General features: G+C 37.2%; 1 protein-coding gene across 12 annotated transcripts in view; it reads right to left on the bottom strand.

The window, feature by feature from the left end:
* The window catches only part of REPS1 (RALBP1 associated Eps domain containing 1), a 63,743-nt gene that overhangs the window by 37,462 nt on the left and 2,729 nt on the right, over positions 1-23,552 (bottom strand). For all 12 annotated transcript variants that reach the window (XM_063329466.1, XM_063329478.1, XM_063329468.1 and 9 more), the window contains exons 2-3: positions 9,768-9,891; positions 4,081-4,277 (exon numbers count right to left, since the gene is read on the bottom strand). In XM_063329466.1, the coding sequence (XP_063185536.1) occupies positions 4,081-4,277; positions 9,768-9,891 (321 nt within the window). The remainder of the gene's footprint in view (positions 1-4,080; positions 4,278-9,767; positions 9,892-23,552) is intronic.

Raw genomic sequence — 23,552 nt, 5'->3', positions numbered from 1 at the left:
CAGCATGAGAAATTTTACTTCAGTTGGCTGATGTTATTTTTGTGAGTTTTCTAGACAAAGGAACTGCACTACACTTAACCTGAACCTCAGCATACTTCAGTGGGGTGCCACACAAGATAATTCCAACAATGTGAAGATTAATACAAGAACCTAAGGCTACGGAAGGAACAAAGCTGAATTGTATTAGAATGGGAACAATGGGATTGAAGGGAAGTTTCTAATAATGATCCTGAATGACTGATTTGGGGAATGACCTAATTTGATACTTTAGGTAACTGTTTATGCACACCAAATCGCATGCTGATGAATTCTGACAACACATGTAAGGAGGCATCAGACAGATGGATTCCTTTTAGGACATAGGTTATGGTAAACTATCAAGTTTAAAAATACAAAATACAATGACTTGCACAGTGGAAATTAATACCAAAGTGCATAATGAGAATCAATCAGCTGAAAACAGAAGACTGGATGCACATGTCAACTATTGGACCACTACAATATTTCAAATATGACAGATTCACTTTATTCACAGCTGCTAAAGTCTATGATTTGAGATATACCAAGCAGAAGTGGGGAAGAACCCTACAAAATAGTATTAATACTGGCGAGATCTTACTTGGAACACTAAATACAAATCTAGTAAAATATTTTCAATAAGAACAAATTCAAATTGGATCAAAGGCAGCTGTTAGAGCACCAAGATTTACTGAAACTAGCTACCCCCCTTTCCTGGAAAAGGTGGCAAACCACGTGAAAGTATCCTAAAGCAGTACCTGATCAACACTTAAAGACACTGGAAGAAGTATTTGCTTTTTGGATTTAACAACAAAACACAAAACATCCAAAGACAATATCTAACAGACTCATATTGAGAACATTTAGTCACTTTCAGAAGAAAGAAAATACTTCCCAATCCCAATATTGCAGCTTCCTCTTAGAAACTGCTTTCAGTACATTTGTCTTACTCCTTTAAAAAAAAAAAAGCCAAAAAGGCTTCCATCTACAATGACAGCTCCTAATTCTACTAGGAGGATTTCTTTTTACAAAAGCCGAAGAACTCAACAGAATCTAGATTCTCAAGACTGGTGTCCATTAACATTTTTAGTAGCATGGCTGCTACTACCAAGGCATACAGATATATATATATACACCGTGCTTAACATATGTATGATAATAAAAGTGCTCATATAGATGTCACATTGTCAGCAGAAGTTTTCAAGTCTACCTAGCCTCTATTATTTAGGAAGAAGAAATTATGCCAGTAGAAAAAATTATTTTCCCCCAATGTTTTATCTCCACTAGGATGTGCAGTCAACATGCCGCCTACTGAGTAAAGGCATCTTTCATTGCTTGGCTTGACTCCTAGAATCAGTTCTGCAGCTTCCATGACAGCTGGGTGCAACTTCAGTCAGCTCCTATTAACACTAACAATACTAAAAAGATGTAAACTTCTGGCCAGTGCTATATTTACATAATACTTAGCCGTTATAAACTAAAAATGCCACCACAAAATTGGCTAGACATAGAATAAGGATGGTTACTGAACTTAGCTCACACTTACTTAATAAATAAGATGACCTCATTTATAGCTACTTTTTGGAAATACAACCCAATTGCCCTGCCTCCGAGTGAAGCTCATTGAAGGGAACTGCCAAAATAATGCATTGATAAAGAAATAGTTTTAGCTAGGACAATTTCAGCAGACAATATTCTAAGTTAAATTCTGTTACATTTGTAATTATAAGACATTAACCTATGCAAGACAAATCTCACCAATATGGAAAATTGCATATGAATGAACCCAGTTTTTAAAAATGAAGATTAAGATATCTTATGATTTCATAGAAATAATATTTAAGCTACAGTATTTTAAGAAATCAATGTATTTTGAAGTGCCAAGTGTATTATCAAAGTCAGTAAACAGCTTTACGAAAAAAACACCAAAAAAAAAATAATCCCCAAACCCAAACTCACTAATGGAGTATCTAACAGCTACATGACAAGCTGTAAGAGTGAAATATCCATGCTTAACTTTGACACTTTAATTCCTCCAGAAGAGTGATCCCTAGGAAAATGACACGCTGTAGTTTACTTCTCAGACTTCAGCTCTTCTCATCCTCATCACTGAAAGAGGTGGCATATAATGAAGATTCAGTCTGAACCTCTTTCTAGATATTATAAATCTGAGCAGTATCTCCACGTAAAGACAACTGATCATCACTTTCTACAAAAACATGGCTAAAAGCTGTATCCATCTTTTGGAAAATAATCAAAGTAGAATATTTTTGGGGTTAAGTGAGAAACCTGGGCTCAAACCCCTTTCTCAGCCTAAGCGGATTCAAATTCTCAGTTTGTTTCTAACATGGTGTCCAAATCAATAAATATTTCACTGGGACAAGAAGGCTGCTCGAATGGCTTCATTGTACAGTCAGAAACGTAGAATCAGACACAGAAAATTCAGTTTTACAACAGGGTACAAAATCACACAATACTTCCCTGATGTTCTAGACCATGAATACAGCTTAAAACGGCTGGACTCAATGCTGTGCTGTTACATTTGCTCCAAGTCTGTTTTGTGGGCCAGATCTCTCAAAGGACTTATACACACAGCTTCTTCATTCTGATGATCCCATACAGAGTTGTGTGAAGCAGAGATACCAAGCTGCTTCTATCAGCCAAGACGGAGAAATGAAATTTAGATGCTTGTACACCTCTGTACACGTATCTGTGAACATGTGACTTCAACTTGGAAGACCTCAAGCAATAGATATTTTGAATAGTTATTTTGAAGTTACACCAGTACAGGTTCCTGTATTGAATTACACCTGTTCACTAGAAATCCACACCATGTTGGAAGCACACAAAAAAATTATTTCAAGCAAACTAAAACATGAGATCAAGGAGATCTGCAATTGTTGATTTCTTCATGAAGCACTTAGGAGCTCTCTCAAACACACCTATCCAAAACTAGACAATGACAAGCTATCTTCAGATCTACTGCCAGCCCTCATTTCATTACAGTCCCCATCTCCAGTTTGGGAGAAAGGAAGTGGCAGCTAAACATTGACTATGGATGGCCTCTGCTAATTTTCTTTTTCTTTATATTGGATCAGTCTGGGCTATTTCCACAGAGATTAATAAATGTTTACAAGTGATTCCTTGATTCCCAGATAGATTAAGGGATGTTTGTGAGTTCCATGATTCTTTACAAAACAAGCCCAGAAAAGACCATACCATGGGGAATAAAACAGGTGATTCAGCAGTTATGCACAGTCAAACATACACCCAGCAAAATTTAATATTTGCACTCAGTGTTCTTGCTTGTAGAAAAGACAATCAGAAAAGATTTCGCCATGGAAAGAGAGTGTAAAGGCTATAAAGAAAAAAAAGGAATTATAAGGAAGCACAGAGTTGTAAGCCTTTACAGTCTTCATTTATTCAGATATCCTACAGCTGAAGATGAAAGAACCAGTGAGCAAAAGGAAATCAGTTTTCTCATTATTAGAGCACAATAAAAAGCAATGTGAAAACATCTGTCTTTTTTCTGGTTCTCATTGTCTCTAGTTAACAATTAAATAGCCAAACAATAAAAAGTAGGGCAAAGAAAAGTAACCGTGAGATTTAAAAAAAAAATTTAAATAAAGTATTTGGGATTTAAAGGTATTGGAGCATGTTGAGGCACTAGAAATCAAGTCTACCATGGTATTCAGTATCACTGTTCCAATTACCAGGAAGCCTATGTGAACTACCTAATAAACGAGGTATTAACATCACAATGAATTCAACTTGATATTTGCTACCATATCTTACACATTGATTCTCTTTTCTGTCTCAATTCTTTGTCCATTACCACCAATATTTTAAACACAAGTTGTAAGACTTCATTAAAAAAAATGTCTCCTATGTGCAAATATTTCAGAAGAATACGTGTCCTTTATGTATAATATACACCAGTATGATTTCTTTTTTTTAAATAAACTATATTGAAAGTAACAAAGCTTAGAAGGCCTATCAAATTGACATCTATTCAGCCAAGTAGTGGCTAGGAGTCCCATTTAACCTTTTAAGTTAATTTACCTGTTGGTCAGTTGATGTACGTTGCTGAACTGCATCATGGCTCACAGAGCCTTTTTTGACTTGTATCCTACCAGGTGGAGGAGGAATCACACCTGAATATGAAGCCGGGTTATCAGCATCTGAAGAATACAAGGCTGTGTGTCTTGATTCTTGTTCATTCTTTGACACAACAAATCTGGGAAGAGGAAGGTCCTTTACTGTTAAAAAAAAGTAGAGCAGGCCATTTACCATACAGAAGTATGATGCTTAAAAATAATAATGCGGTTCTATTTTGTAGTTGCCTCAATTACTAAAACATTGAGACTGCTTGCTACTATAATCAAGCCAATATTTGCCAGTTGGGAAAAAAGCAAATACCCTTTTGCATTATACCTTTGCGATTCTGTTACCCAAGTTCTGGTTGTGGTATACAGAGGACTTCACATAGCTCCATAACAGTTTTGCACTAGAACTCTGCCTTAAATGCAGTAGCAATCAGATAATCTGGATGTGGAATAATTACTAAATTGGCCAAACAATACAAAAGTATAGCATTGTTCACACATTAAGGAAAGTCATAAAATCAAGAGGCTTCTGAGGTAGAATACAGCCGCAGCTGGTATGCAAAGAATGCAACATCTGCAATCCCCTGTACAAGACGAAGCTACACGAGGGATGGAACGCAATGCGCTTGTTCCGTGGCCTTCCCTTGTGATGTATAGCAGGTATGGGAACGAGATGGTACTACAGAACAGATAAGCAGCCTATACGCTACTCAGAGCCAACATTTTGTCAAATTTTCATGTAATGCTGTCCTTTGTGCGAACTTTGCTCATTATAATGTCATTATAATACCAAAACACACCTCCATCCCGAAGGCTACCTGCCTCCAAGGTGCGACCACTCCTCCTTGAGCCTGCACCCTGAATTTCTCATGAACTATACCTTTAATTGTGAAGCTAGGAAATTTTACACCAATCATGGTAAAAGTATGTATGACTAAAGTCACTCAAACTCCACCTTAAAGATATCAAATAATATAAAAAAATAGCCCAAGAGAGGGGAGATACCCAGGGAAGACACCATCGCAAAGAATTACATCACTGACTTCTGGGATCAGTCGACGGGCTGAGCCTCTCTTCCCCCCATAGGGACGCCTTCGGGTAAGACTTAGATTATACCGAGTGCTTCCTCGGAAAACTTAGAAATTTCTCTAGAGACTCTCTTTTCTACATTTATAGCCAGGCTGTATCTTTATAACTTTGTCATGCGTTTTGTATATGTAACAACACTTTCATTTGCACGTGCTTTGCAGACAGTGTATTGATCACCGGCAATCCTAAGAACCTATATATCTGTTGTTTAAATAAACTGCACTGTTTAAGTAGCTAGTCATTTCGGTTTCTCACTGAATGCGACCAAAGACTCAAGAGTGGCCATGCTAGTTCAGGAGCACAACTAGACTGAAGGTGCAGTCCACTATTAGTGTATCCAAATCATAATAGTTTAATAAATATTAAACGCGATTGGACTGATAGTGCTGGATTGGGCATCACTCAGAATTTAAACCTAGCCGCACCTAGCCTCCCACCTCAGTGAGGAGTGTTAGAATGCAAGGGGGTTTATTTTCTGCCAAAACCGCTTTGCCCCTTTTCACACAACACTGGATTTAGCTCATTTTCCCTTGGTTTTGCCAACATTTAATTACTGAAGCGTGATTTTCGAGTCTCATCTACCATTTCTAGCACATATATATAATTAGAGAGTCTTCATAAAAAATTGTTCATAAACAAAACAAATGCTAAAATACTGCACTATATTCAACATCTTTTAGTGAGCTGTCATGTTTATATTTACAACAGATGATCTAGTCTTACTGCAAAAACTGCAACTATTGCTTAAACACATGTAAAAAGGTGTATATACCTTTCTACAACAGAAGCTAAATTAGCTGTTTTACTGGGATACAACTGGGAGCATTCCGATGTCACCTCACTGTTACAAACACCTACAAAGCAAAGTTTCTACAAAATGCTAGGGGGTCCTTAGCTTTATGTACCATTGCTCAGAGTAGTCTGAGATAAAAATGAAGATATGTATATCCTCAATTTTTCACTGCATGATTTCTAGCATTCTTCTGAATCCCAACCACAACTTTCTTACTGGTCCCCTGTGAATACAAATGAATTGTGGATTTGCTGTACAGCTTGCTTGGAAATTATTTTTTTTACCACAAAACAAATTTACAAGCATGGATCAAATTTAATTTCTCTTGCTGACTGCTTACCTCGATTACTTTTTGGTATTGAAAATGAGTCAGTGGTACTACTAACTATATTAAAATATGAGGTGAAATTGCATACAGTTTACTACATAAAAGTTAAACATTAAGCTGATTTGTATTTGAAGAGCGTCATTTGAATCGATAGCATTCAGCAACTGCAGACACCTTTATGTATCCATAGATATCTTTATGTATCCAGTATTAAAGAACAGTGCTCCAGTAAGAATATAAATTCTTGATTTAAGCTTCTGTCACAAGCACATTTCAAAGTGCCAACCAGCTTTCATCACAGGGAAGGAGCATGCAACACAGCCTCTTTGCTAAATTTGTGGTTACCCATCACATGGAAACCCTGTTAAAACAATTCCTGATGCCTTCCTTAGTCGTAGGTGTCCATTTCACATTAGCCTTGTAGCCCATATGTTGCACTAGGAAAGTTATTAATGTAGCTAAACAGTGACCTACAGCCAGACAAAAAGTAAAAAAAGTCACTGTGTACATGTGAGAATTTGTATTCTTGCAAAACGGGATAACGCAGACACTAGAACATCCAACTGACACAGGGGAAGTCTATGCAATCGGTTGTTCCAACATGAGGCTTTGGCGTGAGATATCTAGCACTATTTCACAAGACAATACAGAGGGTTCAGAAGGAACACAAAATACTCTATTACCGCCTTTAAAAAAAAGACTGCATAAATCAACTTGTTTTGCTGTACTATGTTTCTACGTGGCCAATTGAAATCTGCCATTTTTACCCCACTCCTGTGTCTTTGCAGCAGAAAGTCCCATTTCAACACTAGAACCTTTGTTACCATTCAGAAATCCCTCAATTATAAATGCAATAGCTGTTATGAATGGAATTAAATCTTGATATTGAAAAATTAGGAAGTTCTCTGTACTTTTTATGTCCACAACCTTGTTAACATTTTTTTCCATCCAAAACTGTATTCCGTACTTAGAAAGTAAACATTACTTTAGAATAGACAGTGTTCATGAATTCCTCAATTTTTAGCTTACTACAAGGAAAATTTTCTGGGAGAAAGGAATAACAGATTTAGAGGCTTGTAGTATAATAATTAAAAGCCAGTATTTTTACTACATTGCACATCTGAGTAATCAAAAAAAGCACTTATTTAACTAAGAATCAACTAGATGACACTTGTGTTGGATGGACTTAGTACTCAAAATTTGACTGCAGTCTCCACTCACCAGCTCACATAAAGCAAGCTTCCTGTCTACTGAAGACACACACTGAACCAAAGGGCAAAAGAAACAAGAGCAGCAGTGAAAACAGCAAGATAAAAGAGTGAATAACATTAAGATAATCATTAAATAAAACATCCATAGAATGCAGAGCTAAAAGGTAGATGTCCTAAAATTTAAGTTTTAACTAAATGTTTTACTTTGAAGACAGAAAGAGTATACGGTTTAGTTTAGGATGGCTCTAACAGTTCCTCTTCAAGACCTCTTGGAGATGAACTGTGGGCAGAACCCAGCTGGCCAGGTTGCTGAACCCCAGTTTTCCAAGGAAGCTCACAACCATTTTATGCGTCTTCAGCCTGCTGTATTTTAGCTGTTTAGTAGCTGCTACAACAACACTTGAATCACCCTAGGAGCAGGAACTTCATAGACAGGACTGGAACCACTGCAACCAAGGCAACAGACAACCAAAGCTAAAAACAGTTAGAGTAAAAATAAATGTTCTGTCAATTGTACTTGTTCTATTTAGTAGGTTTGGAAGCAGTTACAGAATATTATTCCTAGAAGTCCAGAAACCATTACAAGTATTTCTAGCATTGCCATGAATCAAGGAAAGATTGTCCATTATGAAAGTTCCAACGGCTGCTGATTTTATAGCAATATATTTTATATTTTGAAACCAATTCTGTAACTTCAATTCCTTCCTTCAAATTTCTTCCTTCTTTTTTTCAAATAGAAAAGTTCCTTCCAGTTAACGTATCTTGCATTAAAATAAAATCAAGCATATAAAAAACTCTTGAAAAAGCTACATACATTTTAGACTTTGCCTTCTTCAACAGGCATTTGATGAGAAATCCTACAATTGTTATATCAAGTCCCAGTTTTATCAGATATTAAGAGTTGAAGTTCCCTTTTCCAACTTTCTGATTCAAGGGCAATCTGCTACAGCTTGCTGAAGGCTTTAGATTTGGGAACACTCATCAGGAAAAATAGGAAGAGAGACTATAAACATAGGGTGGCTTATGAGCAGAAAGGAACTTGAATACTAGCAAAACGTTGACTGAAACAATGCACTTTTCCAAAAAGCTACAAAAAAACATGACAGTAGTTTATGCTGTTTGTATGAGCCTAGAATAAACATCATTATAAAAGTATACATTACAATTACTTTTTTTTATATATCTTTTTCAAATACTTGAGTCCTATCAGATTGGTTTTAACAGTCTCCTTAACTACTTTGTTTAATCTATATCCTTTAGACACAAAAAATTCCAAAACTTCCTTTTAACTCCTAGCATATAAAAGTTATATCATAATTTGTATTCTAAAGACATAAAATCTACTAGGGAAGTCACTTTAAGGCAAAGCTGAGCTCCAAAGATATTTATAAGTTGTGAGTTGTGTATTATGCTGCAAAGGGCTACAGTGGCTTAAAACTCACTATTTCATCTTGCTAAATCTCTTTTAATCTTGCAGAGGAACACTGACATGGATCCACTTATGTCACTCGGAAGGCTACAGCAGAGCCACATAACAAAGCTCTTTCTGCTGTTCTCAACCATCTCCCAAGAGTGAATCTTTCTCCTGTTCCTTTTTCACTACCCACACCACAGTTGACCTTTGAAAAGTAGGATAACAGGTATTTTGGCTGATAACAGACTTCAAAGATCTTTTACAGGTCAGGTTTTTCACTAGAAAAAAGTCTTAAACGACTAATCTGCATATTTGCACTAAGAAGGGAGAAAACCATCAAGCCAAATGCAAAGGAACACAGCTTTAGAAAATACGACCTTTCATTTGTTGCAATTGAGACTTCATAAACTAGCACCTATAAAAGCCTGCAAATGTTGCATTCTTCTTTTCCTTCCAATTCACATTAGTCCTACTAGTACCTTTTTCAGCAGATATAGCACACAAGTTCTCACATTAGTAACTTATAGAATGAACTTGTACCTACACAATAGTCAGCAGTAGTTGTTCATTTACCCTGTGATGAACACAATACTTATTCAGTAAAAGTAAGGAATTTCACCTCGTATTTATTGTACAGTAAGAATACACTCCCTCATAGTCCCCCCACTTCCCCACTTTTTTTTTTTTAAGTTTGCAACATGTATAAAAAGACATACCACCCTAATTTACAAGGTTACCCAACAAGAATCTGTGAGCCAAGTACAATAATTCCACTTAGCGACTCAATTCCCCCGATTCTGTGATTTACCTGTATTTAAGCTTTCCACTCTTAGAGGGAGACCAGACTGGGCCACAGCAACAAGTTTCAAAGCAATGTAAAATTGACTTCTTCCAAAATAGCCAAGTCTTGTTGCACCACAAAGCTCCATAATCTGAAACAAAACACATAGTTACTTGTACAAAGAAATTTAAAACACGAACTGCTCTACAGAGGTGATTTCATACACTGAAGAGCAGCATGCCTTGCATTAAGTGTTTGTAACTACTTCATATATACAATCTTTCAGTAACAACTTCATGTGCAATCTCCAAATATGATGTGACATGAGTCAGAGTCCAGCAAAAGTACAAAGTCTAAAACTTAATATTTTCACAATTATACACCTTTTCTTTCACCTACAGTTCAGAGGTTCTACACAGTCCATGTCAGGTAGAGTAACAGAGAGTAACTGGGGCCACGTTCATTTAAAAAAAAAAAAAAAAAAAAAACAAAACCAAAACCCAGAAACCCACCAAGAAAGCACACAATAAACATCTTATGTCACTACTAGCTACTCCATTAGGCAGCTATATTGTCTGTCTTCAGTAACTGCAACAGAAAGGAATAGTATTCAAAAATTTTAGTATTATATTGTCAGATGTAATCCAGAAACACAAGATGAAGACATTTAAATAATTCTCAGACAAAATTCAAAGACCTGCAAACTTGCCGAGGGTGCATTCCTGCTTGTGCCAGGTCACTGATAAGATACCAAGCATACATGTCCCACATCAGACCCTCTGAGCTCAATGATCCAGACTGTCTTTTTATCTACCTAGCAGTCTCATCTAGACTGTAACATTCCAAATGAGACACAAGGATGCTCCTGGACACCTTGTGAAAGCCTCGTTGAAGTCAAGGTAGACGACATACTGCTTTTCTCACCTCAACCACAGTTCTAGTCTTTCCATCACATCAGACAATCTGGTACCCTTAGTAAATCCATGCTTGCTAATCCTAATTACCGTTTTCACTTCACGTACCTAGAAATGGCTTCCAAGCAGACTTGTTTCACAATTTCTCAGGGACCAAAGTGCAGCTGACCAGCCTGCAGTTCCCCAAATCAACCTTCCTGCCCCTCCTGAAGACGGCTGCAACATGTCTTTCTCCAGTCACTGAGGCCCACCCCTGGTCTCCACAACTGTTCAAAGAGAAAGCTGGCTTGCAATGACATTAACTAGCTCTCTCAGCACCCTCAGAAGCATCCCATCTAATCCCATGAACTTGGTATTTCTCAAGAGATCCATCAATCTTCTTGCAGTACTAGTAGTTTCTCTCCTCCTTCAATCCCATCTCCAGGCGCAAAGACCCATGAGACCTTTTCTGTGAAGATCAATGCAGAGAAGGCACTGAGAATCTCAGTCTCATCTACATCCACCAACACTAATTTCTCTCCTCACCCTTCCTACCAGGGCTCAGTCTTAAGTTCCCCATTTGGCAAATGTGGTCTCTTGACACATCTGCTCATTTTCCTAACTACTGGAATGGATTGATACTGGACTTCGAGAAGGCTGTCCTGAAAGATTTCCCGGCTTTCAGAGGACACAGTTCTGAAGGGCAGAGGAGGCCTGCTTGCAGGCAAGTTCCAACTGAAGTAGTCAACTACATTTTCACATAGTGACAACTGAACAACATTATCAACGAGGAGTTAGTCTGTATGCTTCAGCACTGCTGAAACAGGCTTTGGTAACTCTGTACAATCAAACAGATGGGTTTATTAACAACACTTGAGCTAGATATGGCTCAACAAAAAGCTGCTTGGGTATTTCCTTACCATGCACCAGGATTCTAAGGCCTCAGGAAAATAAGCTGTTGTAAAACCTGTCACAGGAAGGTGTCGGAAGTTGACACACACTTAGTCCCAAAGAACTTCCAAGAGGATCAGCAGCTCTAGGGCTGTGCATGCAGCTCAAATCCTGCTGGACAGAAACTAGCTGCATTAAATCATTTGGCTATGTCTGCATTACACTTCCCACATTGTCCTACAGCACCTGTGTTAATTGTATTTTCCCATTATAGTATTTCTGCAGCATGATGTCTGGACAGAAGTCAGGGGATAACAGGGCACTTTCTGAAGTTCATTAACTAAAAGAAAATTACTCAATACAGTTGAATACTTTAGTTTCAATAAGCTGGTTGGACTACAAAAAGTTCCATGAGGAAAGAAGTGACCGTGTAAATTGACAGCTGACAACTCAAGCAATAAAAATTTTGAGGCATCAACATCTAAAATAAATTGCCTGTACCCAATCTAATGCCAAAAATAATTACACTACATTCAAATAACTGACAGAACTAAAGTAGTGGAGATTCAAGAGACAGCTAGCAATCAAAACCAGTGCGACAGCAAGAGTGATTTCTTTTTTTAAAGCGCTGTACCCTAGAAGATTGATGAACATCCATATACTTGACTACACCCAACACAGAAAAAGCTTGTGGATCCAGTGGCCTAGCATTGACAGATAAGTAACTGAGCAGACTCTGGAAAAGCTTCTTATGAAAGGAAGCACTGACGCAGGCATTTGGAGCCTATGGAATCATTAGGCAGTAATGGCTTTGGGCAATTTCAAAGACAGTGCTGGACTAGAAATTATCTTGTTTGGAGCTAGTTAGTACTGCCAGATTGAAAAAATACTTCGGTTAAAAACTGAATTAATAATTAAGCTACCATGGCAGGTAAGTATTAGAAAGGAAAGACAAGCATGGATTCAAAGTAAATAGATAGAAACGTAGAAAATATGCCAAATCTAAGTATCAAGAAAAAGAAAAAGCTAAGGATAAAAAAAACCCCAAACCCTTAACAAAAAAGAATGCCCTTATGCTGCTGAACAAGTTGCTGTCAAAGCCATCCATAGATAGCTAAAGGAGCCCTCTGTTTCAAACACAGAATATAATGCAATCTGAAACACGACTGAAGGTTGAGTAAAACCATTAAATGTAAACATCTAATCAAAGACCCCTCTGCTGAGTGACAGCATGCTTGAACATACTCAAAACAACCTACCTATAATCTTCTTGAAGGAGGATTTAAACATTCAACAGGTAATAAGCTATACTAATGGGGGAGGGGGGATGGAATAACAATAAAAAAAATAATCAAGGGATTGCTTCTCTGAGATTTATGTTTAGGGCTTTCATCTTCTTAGAAACAGAGAGGATAAGGAATTTCCTTAAACTCTTCAAGGAATGCAGAGCCATCTTCAAGACAAAATGCTCCATGACTGTTTTCATCTCCCTAGATATGAAGATCTTGAGGTCACACTACTGCAATTAACCGGATTAAGGCAAACAACTCTGTGAAGCTCTAGAATTACTGGAAGCTATTGATACAAAGAAAATAAACCTCAGTGCAGCAGCTGTAAATTATGAAATTGCATGCTCCGTCATCGTACTGCAAAGAATTAACAGCAGCACCAAAAATATCAGGAGTTGGTGCAGATCAGGCATGCATAGGAAGCAATATGTTGACAAAGGGCACTGTTTCAAGCACATACCTTCTAGAACTTTTGCAGGTTTCAAGTAAGAGGTCCTTGAACTTGGAAAGGTTTGTGAACCAAAAAAACTAAGACTTGAGAACCTTTAGAAATTCCAGGTGACGTGGAACAAATCATATTTCTATCAAATGTGGTGAAACACACTTCCCAGAACTCAGAAAACCTCTCTGGGAGAGTCTTTCCAGAATATCACGCTCCCCCCCCCCCCAGTTTCTTCTACACAGCAAATCAAGCCCATTACCTGTAAACATTATTCATGCAAAAGTACAACAGTATTTAAGCAGGGATTACTTAAATGGTAAAACAATAAATGAAGCAACACGCATGCCACCTACACAGTAAAGATAAAAACATTTCACCTGCTTGGAGACAGTTACTGAAGCACCTACTGTCCCATACCAGAGGGTGGTAAGAGGCAAGACTTTAAGACAACTTTTGAAGGCTGGAAGTTACAACACACATGGTGTATGCTGACAAGAGGAGGAAGTGAAAAAGCCAAAGGAGGACCTTCTGTATCACCTCATCTGAACTAGAACATTAACGGAAGACTGTTCACTAAAAATAAATAAATAAAAATTTAAAAAATCACATAATGATACAAAGCAAGAAAGAAGAACTGGGATTCAGAATATACATTTTGGTCCTGATTTTATTAACACATTCTTAATTTGAGGTATTCTAGTAGTCCTACTGTGACTTGGCAGGAATTTTTGTGCTTGTATTGTTGGTGTAAGACTTTTTTTCTTTAATGAACAGAAAGAAACCCTATGTAGAATTACAGAATAATTGAGCTTGGAAAGGTCCTCTGGAGATCATCCACTTCGCCACCCCTGCTCAAAGCAGGCTCAGCTACAGCAGGTTGCTTAGGACCATGTCCAGTTGTATGTTGAGTATATCCAAGGAGGGAGACTCAACAACCTCTTTGAGCAACCCCTTCCAGTGTTTGATCACCCTTACAGTAAGAAAGTTTTCTCTTACATTTAAATTAAACAATCCCATGAACAACAGCATGTAAATCATGCACCAGAGGTGCAAAACAAGTTTTCACATTCATTTACAATATTTGATACAAACTTGAGTTAAACCAGACCATATGAATATATTTGTGCTTCAGTATTTAGTACATGATTTTTGAGTTTTACTGTGCATATTGACAATAACCTTTTAATGGAAAGCAAGCAATACATTTTAAAAAAGCTAAGTTTACTTCAGATAAAAAAGGTAAAAAATTAAACAGAATAACCTACATTCAGTTTTACGTTATTTAACAAAAATGTAACTGACTACAGATTGATTTTGATTCACAGTTTAAAATTAAAAACATTATCATGTCCACAATGTTATTTCTGTATCCCATAAGAATCAATTCATTGATGAAAATTCTAAAGCTCTTCGCAAACTTAAGCATTAAAAAGATATGACAGGATGTTTTCCAAATTAAAAGTTTATTGGAATACAGCCTCAAATTGGGTACTAGAATATGCTGTCCTACAAAGTGCTTGCCTGAACTCATGTAATCCACTCATCTCAGCTACAGCAAAAATTAACCGTATTATCTCTACGGTGTAATGTAGTATCAGGATGTGTAAGAGAAATTGAAAAAAAGTACTTCCTAATCATTGCTATTGTAGCAGGAAAAAAACACCTGACCATCACTACATATCAAAGTCTCCTTTGCGCTTTTTTTCCTAGATTGAATACATTTCTCTCCTGACAATTCGCTACCTTCTAATCTTGTTACTCTGCAACCACTGTTCAACAGATCAATTCCTGTCACTTCATTTATCTCTATCTGTCTCACTAATTGCAAACCACATCCTCACACAGTTTTCTAACTACAGCCTCTCACCTATCACCAACTGGACAAAGCATTACTGATTAATTATTCATCAAGATTTTTCAACTTTTCTTCAGAAAAAAAAAATCTCACTTGACAAGTAGCTTCTAAGACGCAACAGTTGTTGACGGCATAGGAACAAGACAGAGAACTGACAAAGATCCTTCTTTTGATCAGTTATTTTTAACCAAGTCAAGTCTCTGACCCAGTTCTCTGCAAGGCTCCACAACCTTGGCACATGATGGCACACAAGAAAAAAAAAGCTGGGGACAGGACAAAAAAATGCCACTAAAAAGCAGTCCAAGTATTGCTCTGAATTCTATCTTTCAGCATGAATAGCAGTATATGACAAATATTTAAACAGTCTTACACCTATCCGAAGATCATATGCAAAATGCATTTATGAAGGATATCAAGAACTGCTATACTTAATTCAGTAAGTGTGAAGTAGGAAACGTTCACGTGCTGAACAGCAAGAATAACATTACCACTAATACATACATTTATCTTATTAGGTACTTAAGAAGCACAGTAGTAAATATACTTAATTAGTTGATACTAAGAACTCCCAGGCACAGGGTATATTTGGGATGTTGTACTTTGTTGCATAACGAATTGTAAGGTCTTCCTTTTAAGTCTTACTGGCTGTTCCATGAAGATGAATCTCAGTCAATGCCACAAACCTGGCTTCCGAACAGAGGCCTTTAAAGAAATAAAAGCAATAGTATTGGAGGACTTCCAAGACAACACACGCTCTCTGGCAATGAACTATTTAGAGTCTCCTACTGTCTGAGCCTCTCCTAATACGTCTCCACCCTTGATTTTCACACTGCATGTATCCACAGTGGAAGCAGACCGCTAAAACACCATCACGAAAAAAGCCCCTACTCATCAGCTCTGATAATTAATTCTCTATAGATACTTAGAACTAAACTTTCCCATTCTAAGGTCATTTGAAGTTCAAACATACTTTTGTTTCAATCAAATGAAATTTCAGAATTAATCACATCAGAAAGAAGGAAGTTAATTAGCTGGTCAAAAAATGAACCAGTATTTTAAGCCTCAGAAGAATGATTCTGCCCCTTACTTTGGGATCTGTTTTACAAGGATGTCCACTCCCTGAGTAAGGGTTGGCAGATTTAGAGTCATGCTTTCACTCTGGTAATAGAAAAGCAGCAAACAAAAACCACTGACAATTTAAAACGGATTTATGACAGATGCACATAATAAATATGTATCTTCACAAGTGAATACATTGAACACCACACACAAAAACCCCACAGAATTTTTACCTACTGTAGTACTTTTTGAACCAGTTACATTTTGTGTGATTCCTGACTTCAACCCATTCCAAAAGGGGTCTGCAGCATCTTCTATTGTTCCTGGCAGCACATATGTTCATGGTGGATTAGCCTCACTTATCAGAGACACTTCCTAACGCAGTAGCTTTGATTTTTCCATTTGTAATCAGTTTGTGATCTTGCTAATAGCTGCTGCAAAAGCTGTTACAAGTCAAACACATGAATCTTACCTGCAGAGCTCCAGTGGTTCCCTTCTTGATTTGGTAGCACATGGTAAACACCATCAATTAATCCACAAAGATGAGGTAGATGCACCCTACGTGCAACTACAAAACAGTTCAAGATATTGATTTAGAGGGCCCATTTCTCCGAAGATCTAGACTGTCCTACTCTACTATAACCCATAAACAAATTATTGTCAAATACCCTCAAAAAAAGGGCAGAATAAATAAGCATATTCCTTTCTGACATGTTCAATAGCACCAACAAAGGAAAATCCAGACAGATGAACACTCACTAGAAAGCAACTACTATCCTCCCAAGTAAAAAGCCATAGCTGGAAGACCTCAAGGCAGAGTTATCTTTGCTTGCATTAAGATTCTCTCTCCTGTTCTTCTGGCAGAGTCGGTGCTCATGAGGAAGGTACCTTATGAGCAGCAGTGGTAATAAAGCAGCAAGAAAAACTGGAAATAAAAACAAAACACCAAACCTGAAGCAGCAAAAGACAGCCTGGGGACCTACAAGAATAATTTTTAATTCTCAATACATAACGAGAGGTTCTTTTAAAAGGAGATATTCCACATACCTTTCTCCTCTTCCTATGCAATTTTACATTACTGCTTAACCCAAATAGCTCCTCCCTTCTCTACTCTCAGCTGCATAGTTCCCCATTCCTGAGCACTAGCTGTTGCTCATCTGTCTGATCACACAGCATGACGACTCCACTCCATAAGCCAGCAAAAAGTTAGTGTCACTTATCTGATCTTTTATTAAACTCAATGTCTACTGTACAACCAATGAACACCTCAGCAGCTACAAGACACATGGGAACATGTGTCTGGTAGCAATAATTTGTTCATTTGACTCTAAACTTCTTGTAAAGCTGCAGCCTCAAGAAAGTTGTGTACTTTGCATTTACAAGGGGTGGAATGCATTGAAATTAGGCACCTGAACAGAACACCTCATCAAGAGCACTTGCTACTCCACCTTCTTTGCCTTGCCCAAAGCAGCCCTCCTTAGAAGGGAAAGATAGCTGCCTGATACATGAACATAAGAACTGCTCTCAAAACAAGGGTGTCTCCTTTTTCCTGGTGGTGCCATGAAGAGTTCAAACAATAGGAGATGAAGAAACACACTTAAGCAAGAACTGTCAATGCCCAAGCCAGTCTGTGATGATTTGAGACTCCAGGATGACTCTTTAACATTCAAGCGGTTGCATTTTCTGGAACAAAAAGGAGCAGCTAAAGTATCATATAAGTGCCAAGAAAGCACCTAGCTTCAGCAGGCATTAGAGAGGTATTTTACCGCAATAATATATTTAGTATTTCAAATTACCACTCCAACAAAAAATAATGCAAGGGAGGTCACATGTTATATTCTAATTGTGGATGCTCCTGCCAAGCAGCATTAAGTTGAATATTCTTCCTGCAAAATTTCTACTTCGGTGCTAAATGCTGAAGACAGTGGCATTTATATAGACGTTTTGATTCCTTTCAGACCTCTAGTGACTGACATCCTTTGCTAATAATTAATTTCTTACTTTTTTGATTTTAATATTTTCTCCACACATCACCTTTTACCACTATGCCAGAACAAATGTAAGACATAAGGGCCTCCAAGAATGGACACAGGCTTCTGGTTTTGTGCTAATGTAAAATGAAGATTAAGGCACACTCTAATCCCAGAATTAGCGGTCCTGCTGTGGCCTGGCCAAATAGAGCATTTCCATACAAGTCCACCTGAAGCTACTGTGCCCATTACTTTACACTGCTTTCCCATCTCAATCTGTTTTCTTCCGAGGATCAATCTGACCAGCATTAATTAATTACTTAGCTTTGCACTGCTCTCCTTTTCCCAGTAAGGCTTTAACAAGTCTTAACAATGTGTCTATCAAAGTTTAACTTAGTTAAAATTCTAAAAACTGCACATTTACAGAGCTACATTTGAGACTCAGAACACAGCTGCTTACACTAGGTCTTAAATGATTTAAGACATTTTAATTCAGAAAAAAAACGAGTCGTACACACTGTTGCAGTAAGAACAGACTTTTCTACAAAATTCACAACTAATAGTCCAAAGCAGGAAACAGTTAGCACCTAATGTTAAATCTACACAGCTCTGTCATGGTCACCCTTTTCTGGGATTTCTGAAGTTGAACGACGTATTTGAAACTGAGTCTACTAATTGTACTGTTACCATACTTCAGGAGCATTTTAGACATCAGAAGTCAATCATTCCAGAAATTCAGGTCAGTCTGTCATCTTTTCCAAGTCCTTTAAGCTATCAAAACACAGTTCCTATACACAGACAGGTATGCCTAAGTTATAATGTATTTTTGTATAACAAGTGCAGGGGATAATTTAACTCTTTAGTGGAAAAACAAGCAAGTGACAAACATGATCACCAACTTAGTATGTTATTTTAGAAAGAATGACACCGCTGGCTTAATAATATCCCTATGGAAATGGTAAAGGAAAAAGAACAAGTGGGAAATGTATTCTTAACACTAATCATTACTGGAACTCCAGCAAGAAAAAGCTGGTAGTCAACTTATTGCTCCCACACTCACTTCTGACTTCAAACTCATGTAACCAAAGAGCAGAACTCCAATTTGAAGTCTAGGAATTCTACAAGGAGAACTAATCTAAACAGCAAATATTTATGACCTGTCTGTAAGGACTAATATTTTGAAAGCTACCAAATATAATTGAAAAGTCATAGAGACTGCCAGCAAAGTCCTATAATTTCACAGTATCTACAGTAATATTTATTGAAGATTAGACTAAGATGAAGGCATGTTTGCCATTTTCACAGGCAGTCAGTGAAGTGCTCAAAACTTCTAATACAAAAGAATCACCTTTACATGAAAAAGATCAAGTTTACAATCCATAATTTTGTACAGCTAACTTGATTCTAAGACAGCTGCATTTTCCGAAGGCCCTGATATTTCTGAAGAGATTTTAGAATTCTACCCAGTGGTGTCGGAATGGACATTAATCATCCCTGCTGTCAGCTGACGGCACATTTAAAAAGAAAAAAATAAACTGTTTTCAAACAAAGCTGAGTTGTGATACTTGAAATTAGCTGAGTGCTGTGCTGGCATATGGAATTATGAAGGAATTATTTACTATGTAAGTGACTATACAGTATGAATGCCAGTCAATTACACTGAGAAATCAGCTGAAAACAAGTCCAATAGACGTAATCTACAGTCCTAAAGTTTTACCAGTAACTTCCTGCCTTTCGTTTCAAAAACAATGATTATTCTCTGACTAAACACTGCTGAGATATGAGACTACTCAAATGAATTAACTGTAAAAAAAAAAAAAAAAAAAAAAACAAAAAACAAAACACAACACAGTTTGCAGCCCACTATAGTCTCTGTGAAGGTAACATTAAAGTAAACATTTTTACCAGAACTCTGCAGAAAACTCAAAGCACAGTTCACAGGATACAAAGCAGACTAAGAGCCATTTCTAGCACTAGCAGAAAGTACGACTGCTTATGTATCTCATCATTACAGAGGAACAAAACTAACCTACTGCTCAGATGAGAGGAAAAGAAAAATACTCTATTACAATAACATTTGAGGGGGAAAAAATAAATATGTAATTCACAAATCAGATATTCTTAACTGCCCATCCAGGTACTGTTTGTATTTACAACAGATTTCTAACAGTTATTTCCTAAACAAGAAAAGAGATACAGCATAACATATATACAAACATCCTTTAAATATGTAAATACTATATATAAATGCTATATATAAATTACATATGATTGTAATCCTAAAAGGCTACAGACTTATCAACATTATGGTACTCAGGCTAACAAAATACCAAGAATGAGTAAGAAAAATGCTATAGTTACACATTTCTACATTGGCAGAATGCCTTAGTAATGACCTGTTTGAGTACCGCCTCAGAAGAAATCTAAACTAATTTTATTTTAAAATGTCATATGGAAAAGCTGTAAGCTTTAAAATAAAAAACTATAAACCCAAAATGTATGGATTGGATTCAATTAAGTGATCTCTTTTTAAAATTTCAGCTTGTTTGCAGATTAGGTAGAGATCAGTATTAGGAGAGAAAAGCTTTTTATACAGCGTACTTTTTTTTTTTTAAAGATCTGAAAGTGCCATGTATTTTTAAATATACACTGAAAAGAAGGCATGAGATTTGCAGTGTATAAGGAATTATAACTTCTTACCCCACCAGTTCTGAAAAGATAATAAATTCAGCAAATTAATCAGAACAAGGTTGAGTCTTCTGCATGTCTCTACCACACAGGTAATCCTGAGCACGGCTCAGTTTCCATTTGCAGTTGGCATTTAGTAAATTCTACTGATTTGATAAAAAGGTACTCTTTGTGTAGGAAAATTCACTGAAACACTAACTGCAACAATAAAATCACTGTGAACAAGTTTTTCTCTTCTTAGATCCCTTTCTCTCTACATTCATTCTCCAACAGAGAGGCCAATATTTTAAATCAAGAACCTGCAATTTTGTTTTGCCGTGTTCTGCCTATGGATTATAATTCCAATTATAATTGCGCCACTTGACACAGATGAGCTCTGACATCTGAGGAAACTACCATTCCATGTTATCCATTTCCCTGTGTTTGCCAAAAGCTGTCACTCCAAGAACAGCAGACGACAGCACATGCCTGCACCTTAGATAGTTTTCTGCACAGTGCAGAAATTGTACCTGATGAATAAGGCTTTACACTAAGAGTCTGAACTTTACAATGAAGCATCTACATCACAGGTATGCACTTTCTTACAACTTTTGATGCGAAGGCAGCAAACTCTAACAGAGAGTTGAGGTAGACAACCAGAGACAGTAATTTTTTTTCATCAATGACACAAGAACAATCAAAACTAATCTGTCTGTAAAGACTTCTTAGAAATGAAAAAAAAAAAGCTTGAAATTGGCTAACAAGACTCAAAAATAAGCTTTAGACTAGGTTTTTAATGGGCTAATGCAAGCATATTGTTAATTGAAGAAACTGGGCATAACTGTACAATTCATCTGTCATTTCAAAGACTTTCTAACACTAAATTATAAGTCAGTTAATGTTACTGTACAATGTCAACACTGAAGATGACAATTCATTCATTTTAGAGAAAGTACATTAAAATACTTGCGTATTTGGTGTTTTTTAGTGATGTATTTTGAAGCAAGATGCTTTGACTCAATTTCAGATGAGTATCATATGCACAACTGATTTGCTTCTTATCTTGTAAAGCTTCTCTGATTCATAATCAAAGAAATGAGTGCAAGTTCATAAAATGTTCTGTGATTAAATCACCTAAATAAGAATTCTACAAACTGAAAAAATGTCACAGCTATTATATTAATCCCATGCACAAGTAATGAACTTCACAATACGTTTTTTGGCTGACTGTAGCTTTTACAAGCAACTTCACCACCAGTACAGAGGCACCAACAACTGATTTCAACAGCATACCTACATTAGCATTTTAGGTCAGAAGCAAAACATGCTTCTGAAGTCAATTTCCTGATCACCCTCACTGCTCTGGTTCATACTGTGCAGCCACTCCAGAACAGGCAACTAGATTTCTTTTGCATGAAGCTAACCTATAAGATACACCCTAGGAGTGCACCTAATGAATCTCAGCTAGCATTCAGTCTACAGGACCAAGAACTTTATCAAAGAAATGCTTCTGAAATAAATACACAGAGTGGATGGCAGCTCCTTGGGATCACTTGTGTTGTGTCACACTGCTTGCAAATACAAACACTGATGAACATGCAACTGAGGCACGAGCTCAGGCAGCTGAATCAAGTGAAAAATAACTTGACAAAACCCCCTAACTTTTGGCTGAACAAGTTCCCTGAACCAGCTCACTGTCAAATGAATGTCCATGCCAGCATCAGGCACCTCCAGCTTCTTGTGGATTAAGCTATCATAAAACACATGCCAGGTCACAGCTGAATGGCTCTAGAAAGAGGAAAGTTCTCCTCTTCCCCTCCATCAGCAAATGGTTTTTCTGCCTCCCTCCTCATGCCAGTACTGACATTCATTCAATCCCACTGTTAGCTGATGCAGAGTTAAAATCAACGAAAAATTGTGATTCGTTTTCTACCTGCATAGCCCCTGATGACAGGGTACAACAGCATCGGACAAGGACTAATGCCTTTGCAAGGCAAAGCAGCAACAGGAGCACATGGCTGGGGGAAGAAGGAAGGTTGAACCACCTTCTTCAGTAGCAACTCACCATTAGATCGGTTTAGCTGCAATGTGAAACCACACCCTGCAAGCAATTTAAAGACTCATAACTTTTGTGAAGTAGATGGACTTGTTTTCCCAACAAACATACTACTTCTACCCACTGTTCTATGCAAATCTTCTACTTTAATGCTAATTTCAAGGATGTGCACAAAAAGGCAGAAATATGGGTTAATAAAGGTTGGTGTTCTCACATGTGCAATTAAGGACATAAGACAATTTGTAGTATTTTTGTTCAGGTAAGAAAGCTGTTCTTTTATAGATGTGTACACTGAGTGGACACACAGCTTTTATTTTCCAGGGTTTTGTCGCTTTGTGAGCATATGATTTGTATACAGCAACCATAACTGTTTCAGTCTTCTGTACATCCATTTGTTCCCATTTAACAGGCAGCTGACAGTGTCCCTTAGAGGCAGAAATGAGAATGATTAGGAACAATTAGCCACATGGATTAATTTTTCCTGCTGCCAAGACAGATATCTCACATAAACATAACTCTTTGCAGGAAAGGTTGCATGTGCGTCCAGCCTTTAAACAACAGATTTGCAAGCAAAACAAGTTGTGGGTCTTAAAATGCACACACTTTCATTTCCAACAGAATTAGTTCTGAATCATTCAAAGGAATCTACAGACCTGTACTACTGAAGAAGAAAAACTTCAAGGTAGCTCC

This window comes from Chroicocephalus ridibundus, chromosome 3 (assembly GCF_963924245.1).
Source record: "Chroicocephalus ridibundus chromosome 3, bChrRid1.1, whole genome shotgun sequence".
In the NCBI taxonomy this organism is placed as follows: Eukaryota; Metazoa; Chordata; class Aves; order Charadriiformes; family Laridae; genus Chroicocephalus; species Chroicocephalus ridibundus.
The sequence above is the reverse complement of the archived record's forward strand: the minus strand, read 5'-3'. Positions and strand labels throughout refer to the sequence as shown.